The 20,244-nt window shown below is 40.0% G+C and overlaps 1 protein-coding gene across 1 annotated transcript in view; it reads left to right on the forward strand.

Annotated features, from left to right (window-relative positions):
- The window catches only part of LOC311235719 (solute carrier family 22 member 13), a 122,832-nt gene that overhangs the window by 57,795 nt on the left and 44,793 nt on the right, over window positions 1–20,244 (forward strand). The window contains exons 7-8 of the mRNA XM_084323185.1: window positions 8,618–8,835; window positions 13,062–13,170. Coding sequence (XP_084179311.1) covers window positions 8,618–8,835; window positions 13,062–13,170 — 327 coding nt within the window. The remainder of the gene's footprint in view (window positions 1–8,617; window positions 8,836–13,061; window positions 13,171–20,244) is intronic.

The raw sequence follows: 20,244 nt of genomic DNA on the forward strand, positions 1-20,244 counted from the left end.
CAATCAAAAGGTTGGACGTGCGTCACTACACTTCCTGCTTAAAAACAACAAAGTCACCATCTTTAAATACCTCGCGCTAGCCATTTAGCAACGTAGCATTTAATTTTCAGCAAGAAAACAAAGTGCAATAAAAGTGCAATAAACAAAAACGGATATATTCACTGTGTGTTCTGCCTCTCATTTGTTGAAACAAAACCAACATCAACACAATTCACCACCAAGAGCAGATAGTTTAGTCTCACAAAAAGATCTCCGGTGTTGTTAGGTACATGCTAATGTGAATGGCATTCTCCATGTATATAGTTAGCATCGAGGCTATTAACGTAGTGACGTTAACGCTAGTAGAAATGGATGAAAACTTTATTTAACAGATTGCAGAATGGGTACAATACAATACGGCTCAATACACACAATTGTTAAGGGTATGCAGACTGTTGTAGTTTTGGACTGGGCTCCTTATAACAATAACTTGACAACACGTTGGTAGCCGCAGCTACTTGGGACAGCTCTGCTGTAAACACTGGAAATAACCATGCGTGTTACACATGAATAAGCAATCTGAGGAGGACAGCAAATTATATGAATTATAGCGCGATATTGCAAGTGACTAGTTCTGATGTTTGGACGGAGTCGAGGTCCAGCCAGGGCAGAATTTGGCGTCGGTCTCTACTGCGCATGGCCATTGGGCAGAACGGCTCCGTATCCGGCTTGCGCAAATTACATGGCACCATTGTCGGCGAGTTTCGGCGAGTTTCGAAAACGAAAACACCCTTTCAGCGTTGCTGCTAGAAAAACGCATTTTTCTGCCAAAACTGCATTTCTTTTTAACTTGGACATGCAAACGTAATCATTCGAAAATAGAATGTTGCTGTTTTACACCAGTGTAACCATGGGCTTCGGTTAGACTGGCTGATGTTTTCGTTTCGTTTTCAGATGAGTTTCGCTTTTCCAGGTCGCAACGTAGCGTTAGGCGCGTCACACTTTCGTTTTGTCACCTGAGCACAGTGATGTAGTACACTGCCAAAGCAGTAGGTGGCAGTAGGTGGCGAACATGAAGGCAATTTTCAACCAATCAGAACTTGAATGTGCCAATACACTTCCTGCAAAGAAAATGTCAACAAGCCGCCATCTTTAAATGCCTATTTACCCAATGCAGCACTTATTTTTCAGCAAAAGTGTAATAAAAGTGCAATAAACAAAACGGATACATTCACTGTGTGTTCTGCCTCTCATTTGTTGATGAAACAAAACTAACATCAACACAAGTGACCACCAAGAGCGGATAGTTTAGTCTCAAAAAAGATCGGCGATGTTGTTAGCTACATTGTTAGCTACATGCTAACGTGAATGGAATATGCCAGTATAAAGTATAGCATTGTGGCTAGCAGCTAACATTTAGCTCATGTTAACCAGCCAGCACCAAACTGATGATATCGGGAGCTATCAGTAGCTAGATAACATTAGAGACAACGCCTCGTGTATTAAACAAAAGTGAATAGATGACTGGGCCATTTTGTTTAATGCTTGTTAAGATTGAAAGAGGAGCTTGAGCTAACAGGGTCTGATAGCTAACGCTAGCTCACGTTAGCCAGCTGCTCATGCAATCCTTAATGCTAGCAGAATGAATGGATGTAAACTTTATTTAACATATCGCAGAATGGGTACAATACAATACGGCTCAATACAAACAATTGTTAAGGGAATGCACTGTTGTAGCTTGTACTGGGGTCCTTGTAACAATAACTTGACAACACATGGTAGCTGCAGCTATAGCTCTGTTGTCACCGGACATTGGTGAGAGCATGCAGATGTGGGTATCTACTGCGCATGGGCGTTGAGCAACAACTCTCCCTCGTCCCCGCTGTCGTCCACACTCAGCTGTGAGAGAATTGTTGAATAGATACACAAATGTTCTAGAATGTTTGATTATGACATCATTAACATTAACACAGCCCAGCTGTCAACTGTACTTTGTAATGCTATGTTATTTCGGGCATTCATAACGTTATTTCGCGCGACTGTACATTGTAACGTTAACACAGCCCAGCTGTCAACTGTACTTTGTAATGCTATGTTATTTCGGGCATTCATAACGTTATGGCATTATGCTCGGTACTGCTCGAGGCAGGAGAGATGAGGCGGGGCATGGGGGCTGCTGCTGCTCGGTGCTGCTCGGGCTGCTGCTCGAGACAGACAGACAGACAGACCAGACTGGAGAGATACACGGTGCTGCGTGCGGGCTGCTCTTCGGCCGCTGCTCGGTGCTGCTCCCCGGGCTCGAGACAGACAGCCAGACAGGAGGGATATACATGGTGCTGCACGCGGGCTGTAGGTTACACTGCATTCTGACAGTCTACTGCGCATGGGCGTTGAGCAACAACGGCTCCGCGCAGATTACACGACTGTTGTCGGCGAGTTTTGGCGCTACTCCAAAACGGAAAACACAATTTAGCGTTTTCAGTAGGGCCACGACGTATCCGGCAAAAACGGCATTTCTATGTAACAGGGACAGCAAACTTATTCAAAAACGTATAAAAACGAGCACAAAAACACTGCGTGTAACAAGGGCCTTAAGGCCTCTACATGCTACAGCAACTTCAAAGCAACTTCAACACAACATCAGCACGATTTCAGCGCGGTTGTTGTTTAGGGTCTTGTAGACTGTGTTGCGAGGATGCTGCGTACATGTCTCCAAAATCTAACCTAAACAACCGTTGCGTTGATATTGCGTAGCAGTGATTGGTTGGTTAGCGAATGGGGGCGGGGCTGTCATAGAATAATATTGGTCTCGCAGAGAATGCCATCCGCCATTGTTGTAGATTAGCGTCACATAGCTGGCCTTTTTCTGAAAACCCAAGCACATATTGTTCCATAGCATACGCCTTCAGTTGATCATGACAAATCCTCTCTTACCTTGACGATTAAAAAGCCTCCATAATTTAGTAAATAAAGCTGTAGCCAGCCAGCTAGCATTGGTGCTATACAAAATGCTATCCACATTAGCTACATAGCTAACCAACTAAATACAATGGTATCCTGAGGTAACTTTAACGTTAAATACAACGTTTGCTAGTCGAAATGACTGGACACACACAGGGACAAGTTAAACATCAATCAATTAATTTATTCCAATAGGTAGTTTGAGCTGCATGTGAGCCGAGGTCCTCTCCATTGGAAACTAATGACGTTACGGTAACGTTAGCTCGAAAAGCACAGAAAGTTAAGCTGCTAGCAACAGACACTATAACACTTCCGGTCGGGGGATTTCAAAATAAAAGAGCGACGTCTAAAATCACCGGAAATACGTTTATTTTGTACATTATCTAACGTTAACACGAACCTAAACTAACTTTAGTTAAACTAACTTTGCGCGTCGATGTTGCAGAAGCATAAAGGCAGAGTGTCTAAAACACCGTTGCTTTGTCGATGTTGTGTTGCAGTTGCTTTGAAGTTTCTGTAGCATGCAGAGGCTTTTAGTCCACTGGGCCACCGGGATTATGGTGGATGTTTTGAAGCAGGCTGGCACGAGGGGGGGTGTTGTCAGGACCGCTCCATTGTCTTTCAAAGCGGCAGTTGAACTCATTCAGGTCGTTGGCTAGACGTGGGTCGTTCGTGGAATGGGGGAGGGGGGGATTTGGGCTTGTAGTCAGTGATGTTCCTGAGACCCCTCCAGACAGAAGCAGTGTCATTGGCTGAGAGCTGGTGTTGGAGCTTCTCTGAGTACTGCTGCTTAGCTTCTCTCACCGCCTTGCTAAACCTGTACTTTGACACCTTGAATCTGAGGCCATGGTTACACTGGGGTTTTTGTTTTTGTTGCTGAATGATTACTTTTGCATGTCCAAGTTAAAAAGAAACGCCGTTTTGGCAGGAAAACGTGTTTCCCTAGTGGGAACGCTGAAAAGGTATTTTCGTTTTGGAAACTCGCCGACAATGGTGCCATGTAATTTGCGCGAGCCGGATACGGAGCCATTCTGCCCAATGCCCATGCGCAGTAGAGACCGACGCCAAATTCTCCCCCTCCCAGACCCATGTCATGTCAACAAACCCTTACCACGCAAGAGTCGACTGCATGAACAGCTCAGAGCTCCTCTTTCAACATAACAAGCATTAAACAAAATGGCCCAGTCATCTATTCACTTTTGTTTAATACATGAGGCGTTGTCTAATGTTATCTAGCTACTGATAGCTCCTGATATCAACGTCTGATATTATCAGTTTGGCAGGTGCTGGCTGGCTAGCGTCGCTCGTTACTTTCAGACCCTCTTAGTCAAGTTGAACTATCGCTCTGGGGACGCTGATTAATATAACAAGCTACAACAGTCTGCATTCCCTTAACAATTGTTTGTATTGAGCCGTATTGTATTGTACCCATTCTGCAATCTGTTAAATAACGTTTACATCCATTCATTCTGCTAGCATTAACGTTACTTCGCTGCTAGCCACAATGCTATACTGTTATACTGGCATATCCCAATCACGTTAGCACGTAAGCTAACAAAATCTGCGATCTTTTTGTGAGACTAAACTCCGCTCTTGGTGGTCAATTGTGTTGATGTTAGTTTTGTTTCATCAACAAATCATCACCAAATGAGGCAGAACACAGTGAATGTATCCGTTTTTGTTTATTGCACTTTATTTCTTGCTGAAAAATAAATGCTATGTGACTAAATGGCTCATGCGAGGTATAAAGATGGTGGCTTTTGAGATTTTGAGCAGGATGTGGAGTGTCTCGTTCAACCTTTCTGATTGGTTGAAAATGGCCTTCATGTATGAACTACATCGCCACCTACTGCTTTGGCATTGTACTACATGTATATAGTAGACAAGACAAAACGACGTCTAACTTAACTCTTACTTGCCTGCCAATACGCAGCGTTCTGAAAAGCGAAATGAAACGAAAATGAAATGGCCCTAGTGTAACCGCAGCCTGAGAGTTGCAGGCGTGTTGGTTTCTCCTGCCTGAGAGGTAAGGCTGTCCCCGAAGCCTGTTTTTGGGATTCCAACTTCGTCAGGGTTTTTCGAACGGACGTTCGAACCTTTGTTTTTAATAAAAAAAAATATATATATTAAAAAAAAAATCTAAATTATTATTATTATTATATATTTTTTTATAAATATCCTCAAACTAAATCCTCAATTTGAATAACGTGATTAATCTGATTAAATTAGTCTTTTCTTTCTATTAAATCAACTTTCTTTAATGAATATAACTAAGTCATCAGTTTTTAATACTATAATATTAGTGTAGCCTAATCTTTATCTGCAACTGTGAAGAAAAACCCCATTGGTTTAAACAGAATGAATAGACACATACAAAAAAATATATATAAATAAAAATTATGTAAAGAAAATTATAATTTTTTTTAAATTCAAATGTTGATTTAGAATTCGAATGCCAACGTAACGAACGAAGGTCCGAACGTTCGAACGTTTGGGCTCAGCCCTAGTGAGAGGAGAGTTGCAGGCGTGTGAGATCTGATAATCCATACCTCCACGCTGAGACCGGGGCTCTTGAGTAATGAACACAGTGGGGGTGGGGAGGGGGGGGTGTGCTGCTAGTGACCTTTGACCCCTCCGGCAGCACATGACCTCGGCGGTCTGCGGGAACGATAAAGAGACATTACAAAACAAAAGCTAAACTCCAGACATGCGATAGTAGAAAACACACAGTCGTGCTATTTACACACAGTAGAAATAAACACTGGTCACAGTAGAAATAAACACTGGTCACAGTAGAAATAAACACTGGTCGTAAGTATTAAAGGGTCATGATCAATGTTCCCTCTAATTATTTTTTGGTCTGAGCAAACACTCAAACCTCCTGAGCAGACTTCAGCAACTACTATACTGAGCAACATACGTCACCTGCCGATTAACCGGTTAGTTGATAAGCGGCGGTTTGTAAAAAATCTGAGAATCTTAATTTCCCTTAATGTCTAACATAAAAATATATACATTTTGCTGATACACAGAGAAATAATACAAAAAGGCATATTATATTCCTTAATCAAATATTTATTTGACCATTGATTGACGATACAGAGCATAGTCCTTACTTTGGCTGGGTTGGCGGCGGCGGTGTGAGTCGTGTCACTAACTTTTGTCTTTTTAGGAGGCTGACTCGTCATTATTTTATTAAGTGAATTATAATGCGACTTCAAGGGTGACCATATTGTGATTTTTTTTTAAAGAGGACACTGCCTTCAGCCTCAAGATGCTTAATCAAAGTTTACTCAAAGATGCCTTATCATTATAATATATTTAAAGTATACCTCCTCTGTATGGATATAAAATTATTGTTTATATTATTTTATATAACAAAATAATATCTCTCTATAACCAAAGTTACTCAACATGCTGTATTATGCCTAAAGTAATCTATCTGACAAATCTCAAGAAAATAACTAAATCAACCTATGACAAAATAATATATATTTTCAAGTCTTACTGGACAAAATAAATAACAAGAAAAATATGATGTAATGTTCTAAATAATACCTCTTCTGTATTAGAAAATCCAGCTTTAAAAAATATATATTTATCTTTTCAATGTAATGTAAATTATAAAACAGAAACCTCACAAAGATACTAATTTAAAAGTGCACTATGCAGTTTCAGATTTGTTGCAATTAGTGTACTAAACTAATTTATTACACACATAATCCTTAGAATGATTGTATCATAAGCATTTATCAAACCAAAACATCATTTTGAGGCATCAAAATAGTTTTCAATTATTTTCTTTCTCTCTGTATAGCTGCATTCTTCAATCAATTCGGTCAACTTTGCCATCAAACTCTCGCCTCGCACTGCTTTGTTTGTAATGTTTTGCTGTGTCCATGTGAGCTTTGAGATCGCCAGCACCTTTATTAGACACATAAACATTATGGTCAAGCTTTGCACGCGTTGCACTCCGCTTCCAATTAGTCTCGACCGGGATGATAAATTGGAAATTTTCTCTGCAGTTCATCTGTAATGTAAATTTTTCGCGTTTGCATTGTGAGGAGCCAGCAATGCTGGTCGGATCTGTCCACTTCCTCATCTGTTGTGTGTGTCTGTGTGAGCGTGCAGTAGCGCTGCCCACAAAGCACTGAAAGCGGGGCTTCTCTTGGTAACGTCACACGCAACAGGTTACCGTTAGGGATGTCCCGATCAAATTTTTTTGCTCCCGATCCCGATCATGTGATTTTGAGTATCTACCGATACCGATCTTTCCCGATCCGATCAACAAAAATATATATATTTTTAATATTTATTAAATTTTTTATCCCAATTTCTCACATTACATTCACCCTGAATGTTGACGTTATCGAGGTGAAAAGTTAACTTCATTCAAACGAGGCATTGCAATCCTTGACATAAATCATTTGATGTATAATTAAATCAAAGGAAATGCGTTTGGGTTTGAGAGTGTGGCTGGTCTGCCGTTCTGCAGCTGGATACTATTGGTTTGTTTTGGCAAAATTCTTCTGCTCTGTGTGACAATAAATAAATGAATGATGATATGCAATTTAAAACCAAAACTAAGGCCTCAGTATGAGTTTAAGACGTGAACATGGTCATGTTTGTTGAAAAAAAAAAAAAATTGTGCGACCGATTTCAGATGTGCGCGGGAGCGTTTTGCCATGTGCGCGCGCGCGCACGGGCGCACCTTAGGGGGAAGGTTGGTCATGATGAGTATTCTATGGATGAACATTCCAGTTAAAGGTGCTATAGATAACATTCAGCCACTAGATGTCACACTAGAGCCTATATTTATCCAATCAGGTGCATTCCACGCAGGGAAATGGGAAGTAGGGAGGGGATACAATGCAACATGTAAACGAGAGTAATTTTGGACCCGCCAAAACCTTTTGGAGGGAGAAGCAATACTTTTATTGCACACCTTCCTAAAAGCTCTGTGGATGCTCTCTCTCTCTCTCTCTCTCTCTCTCTCTCTCTCTCTCTCTCTCTGTCTCTCTCTGTCTCTCTCTCTCTCTCTGTCTGTCGCTCTCTCTCTCTCTCTCTCTCTGTGTGTGTCTCTCTCTCTTTGCTCTCTCTCTTCTCTTTGCCTCTGTGTGTGTGTGTGTTATGTACCATGATCTTGATTACTCCTGTGTCACTGTGCATGCAGGTGATGGCTGCTAATTAGCTGATTGCTGCTGATTGGATACCTGCCTGGCAGCTCAAAGACACTTGCTGACCCACACATGCACTGTGACTGTTGCTAGAAGAGATTGTGGAAACAGAGTCTCTTCACTTTCGACCATTCTTGATCTTTAGTTTGAGCTAGTTATCGTAATTAGAATAGTCTTTTGGTTTAAACACAGACCAGATGTCTGTGTGCACTAATGTTGCTTCCCTTTGAGCCAGGGTCGTAACAGTGTCTCTCTCTCTCTCTCTCTCTCTCTCTCTCTCTCTCTCTCTCTCTCTCTCTCTCTCTCTCTCTCTCTCTCTCTCTCTCTCTCTCTCTCTCTCTCTCTCTCTCTCTCTCTCTCTCTCTCTCTCTCTCTGTCTCTCTTTGCTCTCTCTCTTATCTTTGTCTCTGTGTGTGTTTCTCTCTCTCTCCCCCCCCCCCTCTCTCTCTCTCTCTCTCTCTCTCTCTCTCTCTCTCTCTCTCTCTCTCTCCCTCTCTCAGGTTTGCGTCAGCGTTGACCTACTATGGGATCTGTCTGAACGTGGGCTCGTTCGGAGTAAACGTGTACCTCGCCCAGTTCTACTCCGGCCTGACCGAGTCCCCCTGTCTGCTCGTCCCGTTCCTATTGGCTCGCTGTGGCCGGCGGCCAATGAGCATGCTGTCTCTGTTGCTGAGTGGCACAGCCTGCCTGCTGTCACTGGTGGTGTCTCGACTCTATGGTGCGTTACATTTGAAATACCTTATTTTAATGGATTCTATGGTGCGTTACATTTGAAATACCTTATTTTAATGGATTCTATGGTGCGTTACATGAAATACCTTATTTGAATGGATTATATGGTGCGTTACATGAAATACCTTATTTTAATGGATTCTATGGTGCGTTACATTTGAAATACCATATTCTAATGGATTCTATGGTGCGTTACATTTGAAATACCTTATTTTAATGGATTCTATGGTGCTGAAATACCTTATTTTAATGGATTCTATGGTGTGTTACATTTGAAATACCTTATTTTAATGGATTCTATGGTGCGTTACATTTGAAATACCTTATTTGAATGGATTCTATGGTGTGTATCATTTGTAATACCTTATTTTAATGGATTCTATGGTGCGTTACATTTGAAATACCTTATTTTAATGGATTCTATGGTGCGTTACATTTGAAATACCTTATTTGAATGGATTCAATGGTGCGTTACATGAAATACCTTATTTGAATGGATTCTATGGTGCGTTACATGAAATACCTTATTTTAATGGATTCTATGGTGCGTTACATTTGAAATACCTTATTCTAATGGATTCTATGGTGCGTTACATTTGAAATACCTTATTCTAATGGATTATATGGTGCTGAAATACCTTATTTTAATGGATTCTATGGTGTGTTACATTTGAAATACCTTATTTTAATGGATTCTATGGTGCGTTAATTTTGAAATACCTTATTTTAATGGATTCTATGGTGTGTTACATTTGAAATACCTTATTTTAATGGATTCTATGATGTGTATCATTTGAAATACCTTATTTTAATGGATTCTATGGTGCGTTACATTTGAAATACCTTATTTTAATGGATTCTATGGTGCGTTACATTTGAAATACCTTATTTTAATGGATTCTATGGTGCGTTACATGAAATACCGTATTTGAATGGATTCTATGGTGCGTTACATGAAATACCTTATTTTAATGGATTCTATGGTGCGTTACATTTGAAATACCTTATTTTAATGGATTCTATGGTGCGTTACATTTGAAATACCTTATTTTAATGGATTCTATGGTCTGTTACATTTGAAATACCTTATTTTAATGGATTCTATGGTGTGTATCATTTGAAATACCTTATTTTAATGGATTCTATGGTGCGTTACATTTGAAATACCTTATTTTAATGGTTTCTATGGTGTGTTACATTTGAAATACCTTATTTTAATGGATTCTATGGTGTGTATAATTTTTTAAAACTTTATTTGAATTGATTCTATGGTATGTGTACATTTGAAATACCTTATTCTAATGGATTATATGGTGCTGAAATACCTTATTTTAATGGATTCTATGGTGTGTTACATTTGAAATACCTTATTTTAATGGATTCTATGGTGCGTTAATTTTGAAATACCTTATTTTAATGGATTCTATGGTGTGTTACATTTGAAATACCTTATTTTAATGGATTCTATGATGTGTATCATTTGAAATACCTTATTTTAATGGATTCTATGGTGCGTTACATTTGAAATACCTTATTTTAATGGATTCTATGGTGCGTTACATTTGAAATACCTTATTTTAATGGATTCTATGGTGCGTTACATGAAATACCGTATTTGAATGGATTCTATGGTGCGTTACATGAAATACCTTATTTTAATGGATTCTATGGTGCGTTACATTTGAAATACCTTATTTTAATGGATTCTATGGTGCGTTACATTTGAAATACCTTATTTTAATGGATTCTATGGTCTGTTACATTTGAAATACCTTATTTTAATGGATTCTATGGTGTGTATCATTTGAAATACCTTATTTTAATGGATTCTATGGTGCGTTACATTTGAAATACCTTATTTTAATGGATTCTATGGTGTGTTACATTTGAAATACCTTATTTTAATGGATTCTATGGTGTGTATAATTTTTTAAAACTTTATTTGAATTGATTCTATGGTATGTGTACATTTGAAATACCTTATTTGAATGGATTCTATGGTATGTGTACATTTGAAATACCTTATTTGAATGGATTCTATGGTGTGTATAATTTTTAAATACTTTATTTGAATTGATTCTATGGTATGTGTACATTTGAAATACCTTATTTGAATGGATTCTATGGTGTGTATAATTTTGAAATACTTTATTTGAATTGATTCTATGGTGCGTGTACATTTGAAATACCGTATTTGAATGGATTCTATGGTGCGTTACATGAAATACCGTATTTTAATGGATTCTATGGTGCGTTACATTTGAAATACCTTATTTTAATGGATTCTATGGTGCGTTACATTTGAAATACCTTATTTTAATGGATTCTATGGTCTGTTACATTTGAAATACCTTATTTTAATGGATTCTATGGTGTGTATCATTTGAAATACCTTATTTTAATGGATTCTATGGTGCGTTACATTTGAAATACCTTATTTTAATGGATTCTATGGTGTGTTACATTTGAAATACCTTATTTTAATGGATTCTATGGTGTGTATAATTTTTTAAAACTTTATTTGAATTGATTCTATGGTATGTGTACATTTGAAATACCTTATTTGAATGGATTCTATGGTATGTGTACATTTGAAATACCTTATTTGAATGGATTCTATGGTGTGTATAATTTTTAAATACTTTATTTGAATTGATTCTATGGTATGTGTACATTTGAAATACCTTATTTGAATGGATTCTATGGTGTGTATAATTTTGAAATACTTTATTTGAATTGATTCTATGGTGCGTGTACATTTGAAATACCTTATTTGAATGGATTCTATGGTGTGTATCATTTTGAAATACTTTATTTGAATTGATTCTATGGTGCGTACATACATTAGATATTTTCTTTATACTTTATTGTGTCAATGAAGTCACTACATTTAGGTGTAGTATATGTACACACATATCCATACATACATACATACATACATACATACATCATGTATGCATACCTACACACATACATACGTACACACACAAATGTACATACGTATATTTAAAATCTTGACACAAATGTATTTATACATTTGAAATCATTTATATGAATTGATTCTATGGTATGTATACATTTGAAATCATTTATATGAATTGATTCTATGGTATGTATACATTTGAAATCATTTATATGAATTGGTTCTATGGTATGTATACATTTGAAATCATTTATATGAATTGATTCTATGGTGTGTACATTTGAAATACTTTATTTGAATTGATTCTATGGTGTGTATAATTTTGAAATACTTTATTTTAATCGATTCCATGGTGTGTATAATTTTGAAATACTTTATTTTAATTGATTCCATGGTGTGTATAATTTTTAAATACTTTATTTTAATTGATTCTATGGTGTGTGTATACATTTTAAATGCTTTATATGATATGTGTTATTGTATTTCCACAGAGGCCTGCTGTAATCAGGGGTCTGTTAGTACATTGTATAATATGTGTTATTAACAGTACATTGTATAATATGTGTTATTAACAGTACATTGTATAATATTTGATATTGTACTCCCACAGATAGGCCTGCTATAGTCATGGGTCTGTTAGTACATTGTATAATATGTGTTATTAACAGTACATTGTATAATATTTGATATTGTACTCCCACAGATAGGCCTGCTATAGTCATGGGTCTGCTAGTACATTGTATAATATGTGTTATTAACAGTACATTGTATAATATGTGTTATTAACAGTACATTGTATAATATTTGATATTGTACTCCCACAGATAGGCCTGCTATAGTCATGGGTCTGTTAGTACATTGTATAATATGTGTTATTAACAGTACATTGTATAATATTTGATATTGTACTCCCACAGATAGGCCTGCTATAGTCATGGGTCTGTTAGTACATTGTATAATATGTGTTATTAACAGTACATTGTATAATATTTGATATTGTACTTCCACAGATAGCCCTGCTATAGTCATGGGTCTGTTAGTACATTGTATAATATGTGTTATTAACAGTACATTGTATAATATTTGATATTGTACTCCCACAGATAGGCCTGCTATAGTCATGGGTCTGTTAGTACATTGTATAATATGTGTTATTAACAGTACATTGTATAATATTTGATATTGTACTTCCACAGATAGCCCTGCTATAGTCATGGGTCTGTTAGTACATTGTATAATATGTGTTATTAACAGTACATTGTATAATATTTGATATTGTACTTCCACAGATAGCCCTGCTATAGTCATGGGTCTGGCTCTGATAGGGAAGTTCTGTATGACGACCACAGTCTTCGTCTCCCTGCTCTATGGAATCGAGCTCTTTCCTACTGTCGTCAGGTACACACACACACACACGCACGCACCACTTGGCCTCTGTGTGCTTCATGTTGACATACAGACCTGCAGAGTGACGTCTTGGTTTCATGACAGAGTGAGAGGCCTGACACATAGTGAGAGTGAGAGACAGAGTGAGAGGCCTGACAGAGTGACACTGTGTTCAATGATTAAAAAGCTTGGGTTAACAATTAAAGTTGTACAGTAGCTTAGTGCTCGTGACCATGATACTCACACACACACACACACACACACACACACACACACACACACACACACACACACACACACACACACACACACACCACACACACACACACACACACACACACACACACACACACACACACACGTCATGTTGACATGTTGGTCAGCGTGTTTGGAAGGCAGAGTCGGGTCATGTAGGTGAATTGGAACAAGACCAGGTCCTTCTAGAATGACTCAGCTGTCATCATATTCCTAGAGAGGCTGGGTAGTGTAGAGGTCTAAACGCTAGGTAGTGTAGAGGTCTAAACACTAGAGCGGCTGGGTAGTGTAGAGCAGGGGTTCCCAACCTTTTTTCCCCCAGGGACCCCCAAACATCTCTGATGAAATTCCTGGACCCCCCTCCTAATAAAATACCATAAAATACTTTTTTCTTTGTCATTTTAATACGTTTTTTTTGTCATTTTAATAACAAACTGCTTATACACAGGCATATGCATCATAATTAGACCCACTATGCTTCTTTGACTTGTGCCTTCAATCAACAAATCTCCAAAAGCACCATCTGTATTTCAAAATGTTGGCCAATATTCAAATCCTGTATTCATGCTCTCAAATCAGGCCCTAATGGTGAACGGTTTGCATTTATGTTGAATGAAGTAAGAATCCACTGCAGTAAAAATATCCTCACCTGGAGTGGTGGTAGTAAGGTTGACTTACATGAAAATGTCCTGCTTCAGATCCTCATTTTCGATATACTGCACATAAACGATGAGCACAGCCTCGTCTGCGACAGTTGTAGTTTTATCAAGTTATATGGCAAATGGACCCTTTCTAAGCTTTTCTGACAGCTGCTGCTCGCAATCACTTGACATCTTATCAATTCGGTCTTTCACTACATTGTTCGAGAGTGGTACTGATTTTAGTTTATCCGCCACCTGTGGGCCGCACAGTTTCTAAACCATTTTGATGCAGGCTGGTTTGATGAGCTGCTCGCCAAAGACGCCAATATTGTGCGGTTTCTTTGCTTTTGCAATTAAAAGCGAACACTCAAAGGAGGCTTTGGTAGCCTTCTGTAAATCACTGCCACCCCTGCTCCACGCTACTCTAACATCAACGGGCTTGTTCGCCTTGAGAGACTGTTCTTTCCTCCGAAAAAAGTCTGGATCCTTCCCAACGGTTGCTGGGTGCTTAGACGCGGCCTGATGTCTCTTCAGCTTGCTGGGCTTCAGGCTCGAGTTTGCCAACTTTTCTCCACAAATCACACACTTTGTCTGGTTTGACGTTTGTCTGGTCCCTCAGTGAAGCCCATGGTGATGTAATTTTCGCGATTGCTGTAGGTCCTAACCTTTTTTGCAGATGAGCTGCCGTCATCTCCTTTTCGTTTGTCACACATTTTCGCCTCTGGCGGCTGACTGCAGACGAGCCGAGAAAGTTAACTAGCGTGCTAGGCTAGCTACGGAAAGTGATACAGTCAACTGATTCGCGTTTTAGCGGCTACCCGGTAGCCTACTGTTAACGTTCAAAAATCATGTCTAGATGTTTATTTATCTTTATTTTGTATTGTAGTGGAGAGACTATTCATGCTTCTGATGATAAAAATATGCTAATTAAAGGTTGGGAATCACTGGTGTAGAGGTCTAAACACTAGAGTGGCTGGGTAGTGTAGAGGTCTAAACGCTAGGTAGTGTAGAGGTCTAAACACTAGAGCGGCTGGGTAGTGTAGAGGTCTAAACACTAGAGTGGCTGGGTAGTGTAGAGGTCTAAACACTAGGTAGTAGGTAGTGTAGAGGTCTAAACACTAGGTAGTGTAGAGCAGGGGTTCCCAAACTTTTCAGGCCGGGACCCATAAAATAAGGCGTCAGAGAGCCGCGGCCCAATGCACATTGTCAGGCTTTTTTTTATTCTTTTTTTTGCCAGGTGACCAATTTTTTAAGCCAAATATCACTTCAATCCTATTAAGTTAGTTCAAGTTAGTTATTCATTTATATGTGCTATTTATGAGAGGGCTAACTTGTTGCAAAATAATAATGATAATAATAATAGCCTCATTAAAATACTATTGTTGCTTCGGTTGTTTTCAGCGTTTTATGTGCATAATCTGTTATTTAGTTTGAAATGTTCGTTGAAATAAGTAGATTTTTATTTATTTTATTTATTAAGTTAATATAAAACCATATAGTCACATTTTAGAATACAATAGAATAGAATTTTAGAATACAACTAGAAACACTGTCCTGGCCTGCTTCTAAGTTCAGTGGCCTTAAAAAAAAAAGATTATTATTATTATTTTTTTTAATCATCTCGCGGCCCTCCCGTGGCTGCTCGCGGCCCACCTTTGGGTCGCGACCCCGACTTTGGGAACCACTGGTGTAGAGGTCTAAACACTAGAGTGGCTGGGTAGTGTAGAGGTCTAAACACTAGAGAGGCTGGGTAGTGTAGAGGTCTAAACACTAGAGTGGCTGGGTAGTGTAGAGGTCTAAACACTAGAGTGGCTGGGTAGTGTAGAGGTCTAAACACTAGAGTGGCTGGGTAGTGTAGAGGTCTAAACACTAGAGAGGCTGGGTAGTGTAGAGGTCTAAACACTAGAGTGGCTGGGTAGTGTAGAGGTCTAAACACTAGAGTGGCTGGGTAGTGTAGAGGTCTAAACACTAGAGAGGCTGGGTAGTGTAGAGGTCTAAACACTGGGTAGTGTAGAGGTCTAAACACTAGAGTCGCTGGGTAGTGTAGAGGTCTAAACACTGGGTAGTGTAGAGGTCTAAACACTAGAGAGGCTGGGTAGTGTAGAGGTCTAAACACTAGAGTGGCTGGGTAGTGTAGAGGTCTAAACACTAGAGTGGCTGGGTAGTGTAGAGGTCTAAACACTAGAGAGGCTGGGTAGTGTAGAGGTCTAAACACTGGGTAGTGTAGAGGTCTAAACACTAGAGACGCTGGGTAGTGTAGAGGTCTAAACACTAGAGAGGCTGGGTAGTATAGAGGTCTAAACACTGGGTAGTGTAGAGGTCTAAACACTAGAGTGGCTGGGTAGTGTAGAGGTCTAAACACTAGAGTGGCTGGGTAGTGTAGAGGTCTAACGAGTGGCTGGGTAGTGTAGAGGTCTAAACGCTAGGTAGTGTAGAGGTCTAAACACTAGAGCGGCTGGGTAGTGTAGAGGTCTAAACACTAGAGTGGCTGGGTAGTGTAGAGGTCTAAACACTAGGTAGTGTAGAGGTCTAAACACTAGGTAGTGTAGAGGTCTAAACACTAGAGTGGCTGGGTAGTGTAGAGGTCTAAACACTAGAGTGGCTGGGTAGTGTAGAGGTCTAAACACTAGGTAGTGTAGAGGTCTAAACACTGGGTAGTGTAGAGGTCTAAACACTAGAGAGGCTGGGTAGTGTAGAGGTCTAAACACTAGAGTGGCTGGGTAGTGTAGAGGTCTAAACACTAGAGAGGCTGGGTAGTGTAGAGGTCTAAACACTAGAGTGGCTGGGTAGTGTAGAGGTCTAAACACTAGAGTGGCTGGGTAGTGTAGAGGTCTAAACACTAGAGAGGCTGGGTAGTGTAGAGGTCTAAACACTGGGTAGTGTAGAGGTCTAAACACTAGAGTCGCTGGGTAGTGTAGAGGTCTAAACACTGGGTAGTGTAGAGGTCTAAACACTAGAGAGGCTGGGTAGTGTAGAGGTCTAAACACTAGAGTGGCTGGGTAGTGTAGAGGTCTAAACACTAGAGTGGCTGGGTAGTGTAGAGGTCTAAACACTAGAGAGGCTGGGTAGTGTAGAGGTCTAAACACTGGGTAGTGTAGAGGTCTAAACACTAGAGACGCTGGGTAGTGTAGAGGTCTAAACACTAGAGAGGCTGGGTAGTATAGAGGTCTAAACACTGGGTAGTGTAGAGGTCTAAACACTAGAGTGGCTGGGTAGTGTAGAGGTCTAAACACTAGAGTGGCTGGGTAGTGTAGAGGTCTAACGAGTGGCTGGGTAGTGTAGAGGTCTAAACGCTAGGTAGTGTAGAGGTCTAAACACTAGAGCGGCTGGGTAGTGTAGAGGTCTAAACACTAGAGTGGCTGGGTAGTGTAGAGGTCTAAACACTAGGTAGTGTAGAGGTCTAAACACTAGGTAGTGTAGAGGTCTAAACACTAGAGTGGCTGGGTAGTGTAGAGGTCTAAACACTAGAGTGGCTGGGTAGTGTAGAGGTCTAAACACTAGGTAGTGTAGAGGTCTAAACACTGGGTAGTGTAGAGGTCTAAACACTAGAGAGGCTGGGTAGTGTAGAGGTCTAAACACTAGAGTGGCTGGGTAGTGTAGAGGTCTAAACACTAGAGAGGCTGGGTAGTGTAGAGGTCTAAACACTAGAGTGGCTGGGTAGTGTCGAGGTCTAAACACTAGAGTGGCTGGGTAGTGTAGAGGTCTAAACACTAGAGAGGCTGGGTAGTGTAGAGGTCTAAACACTAGAGAGGCTGGGTAGCCTGTACGTTAATGCCAAGCAAGCAGTGCAAAAATGCTTCCGCATTCGTCACCGCACGCTAGTGCGGTAAAGCGCCCTTCTTTTCAGACAAATGCTACCGTGCGTGCACCGGCGGCGGCGTGCTCGCTCAGGTGCGTGCGTGCGCCGGCGTGCTCGCGCGAGGTGCCCGCGCATGCGACACGAGCGGAGCTCAATATATATAAGTCACCGCCCCTTATTCAGTATCCAACAAATAGCTCAATCGGCAAGGACACATGGCTGTGGATCCTATGGCTTGTTTGCTGGCGAGTTCGAATCCCATCGAAAATATTTTTTAACGTGATTTTTTTTAACGTGTATTCTTTCGCCGATTAAGGTTAGGCATTGTTTCGGAGTTGGTTAAGGTTAGAACGGTTAAGTTTAGGCGCTGTTAAGGAGCTGGTTAAGGTTAGAGTTTGTCAAAGAGAATGGCAATATAATTTCTATGGTTAAGGTTAAGGTTAGGCATTGTTTCGGAGTTGGTTAAGGTTAGAACGGTTAAGTTTAGGCGCTGTTAAGGAGCTGGTTAAGGTTAGAGTTTGTCAAAGAGAATGGCAATAGACAGCCTATTTCCGCGAAAATGAAAGGCGCATTACTGCATGCCACTACGGTAAATTTTTGCACTGCTTGCTTGGCATAAAGCTACACGCGGCTGGGTAGTGTAGAGGTCTAAACACTGGGTAGTGTAGAGGTCTAAACACTAGAGTCGCTGGGTAATGTAGAGGTCTAAACAATGGGTAGTGTAGAGGTCTAAATACTAGAGTGGCTGGTAGTGTAGAGGTCTAAACACTAGAGAGGCTGGGTAGTGTAGAGGTCTAAACACTAGAGAGGCTGGATAGTGTAGAGGTCTAAACACTAGAGTGGCTGGGTAGTGTAGAGGTCTAACACTAGAGTGGCTGGGTAGTGTAGAGGTCTAAACACTAGAGAGGCTGGGTAGTGTAGAGGTCTAAACACTGGGTAGCAGGGTTAGAAATTAACATTTTTTTTCAAGGGCTTTTTTTGCCCCCCTTAATTGATTTTCGGGGGCTTTTTTTTGTATTTCGGGGGCACTGAATTTTTATGATGAAAATTAACATAAGGATTATAAAACATTGTTGACACTTTTTTTTACAGTCTTCGTCCCTATGTTTGATAATGTAATGTTAATGTCTCCATATATAGGGCTCTACGCTAACCTTTTTCCCAAGGAGCACATGTGCTCCTAAATAAAATGTTAATAAATAAAATCTAAATAAAAATTTAGGAGCACACAAAGAAATTTAGGAGCACAGTGAAAATTGTTCAAGTAACACAGAGTTTATTAACTATTTATCTCATGCATTATTATACTGTGCGTGTGCACACTATGAATTGAAAATGGGGGACCCTGATGTAAACAAGACGAAAGTCTTTCTCTGGTCTGCATCCCCTTAACTTGTGTGTATTGAGCTGTACTGTATTGTACCCATTCTGCAATCTGTTAATAAAGTTTTCAATCAATCAAACGCAAAGGATATCGGTTGTCAAGCTGCTTTTGTATGTTGTAGTGTTGTTATGATACCAACATTTTGACTTTGATACAGATAGGAAAGGTAATGGAATATATTATTAGATGACAGAACATTGAAAATTCTTTATACAATTATTTAATTCATTATGAAATAGAAATTCCGTTTTTGGGTGGAACGTTTGTTGCAAGGAGGGAGGAGGCGGGGACCGCTGCGTGTTACACACAACACGGAGAAATGGTCTAGCTGCTTCGGTGCGTCGTTAACGTTAACGTCGGAAGAAATTCCCCACTAAGCCCTAAATTCAGAGCAGAGCAGTATCCTAATGACTTTTATGCTTCAGTCGATAAGGTGTTTTGCGAATTCTGTCAACATACCGTGGGGACTGGACCCGCAAAAACACGTGCGAATATCACTTCAAAAGCCATGTCAGCCGGATTCCTCTCTTTCTCCTCGTCTCTCTTTTGCTCAAAATAAAAATGAATGGGCTTCATGGCTGGCTGATTTTTTTGCGTTGTCTGATTCTGAATGTATAACTTGCCTAAGCCGGTACCGTGACTTTGTTTTCGGGCGCTACTGTGATTGGACGTTTATGCGCCTTGTGTAATGTGGGACTATTATAACAGCGGAGCTGTTTTGTAATCGTCACTCGTCTCGAGTAAATGATTTTTCCGGGTGGCGCACACACACATATTATTAGGGCCAAATACAAGGGAAATGCTCGCACTGTAGATCATATATATAATTAGTAAACTGTCGGGGGCATTTTCTGCCCCCCTTAACTGATATTCGGGGGCATTTTGTCCATTTTCAAGGGCATTTTGCCCCGAGCCCCCGTTAATTTCGAACCCTGCTGGGTAGTGTAGAGGTCTAAACACTAGAGAGGCTGGGTAGTGTAGAGGTCTAAACACTAGAGAGGCTGGGT

The sequence above is a fragment of the Notolepis coatsorum genome (genome assembly GCF_963971535.1).
Source record: "Notolepis coatsorum genome assembly, chromosome: 1".
Lineage (NCBI taxonomy): Eukaryota > Metazoa > Chordata > Actinopteri > Aulopiformes > Paralepididae > Notolepis > Notolepis coatsorum.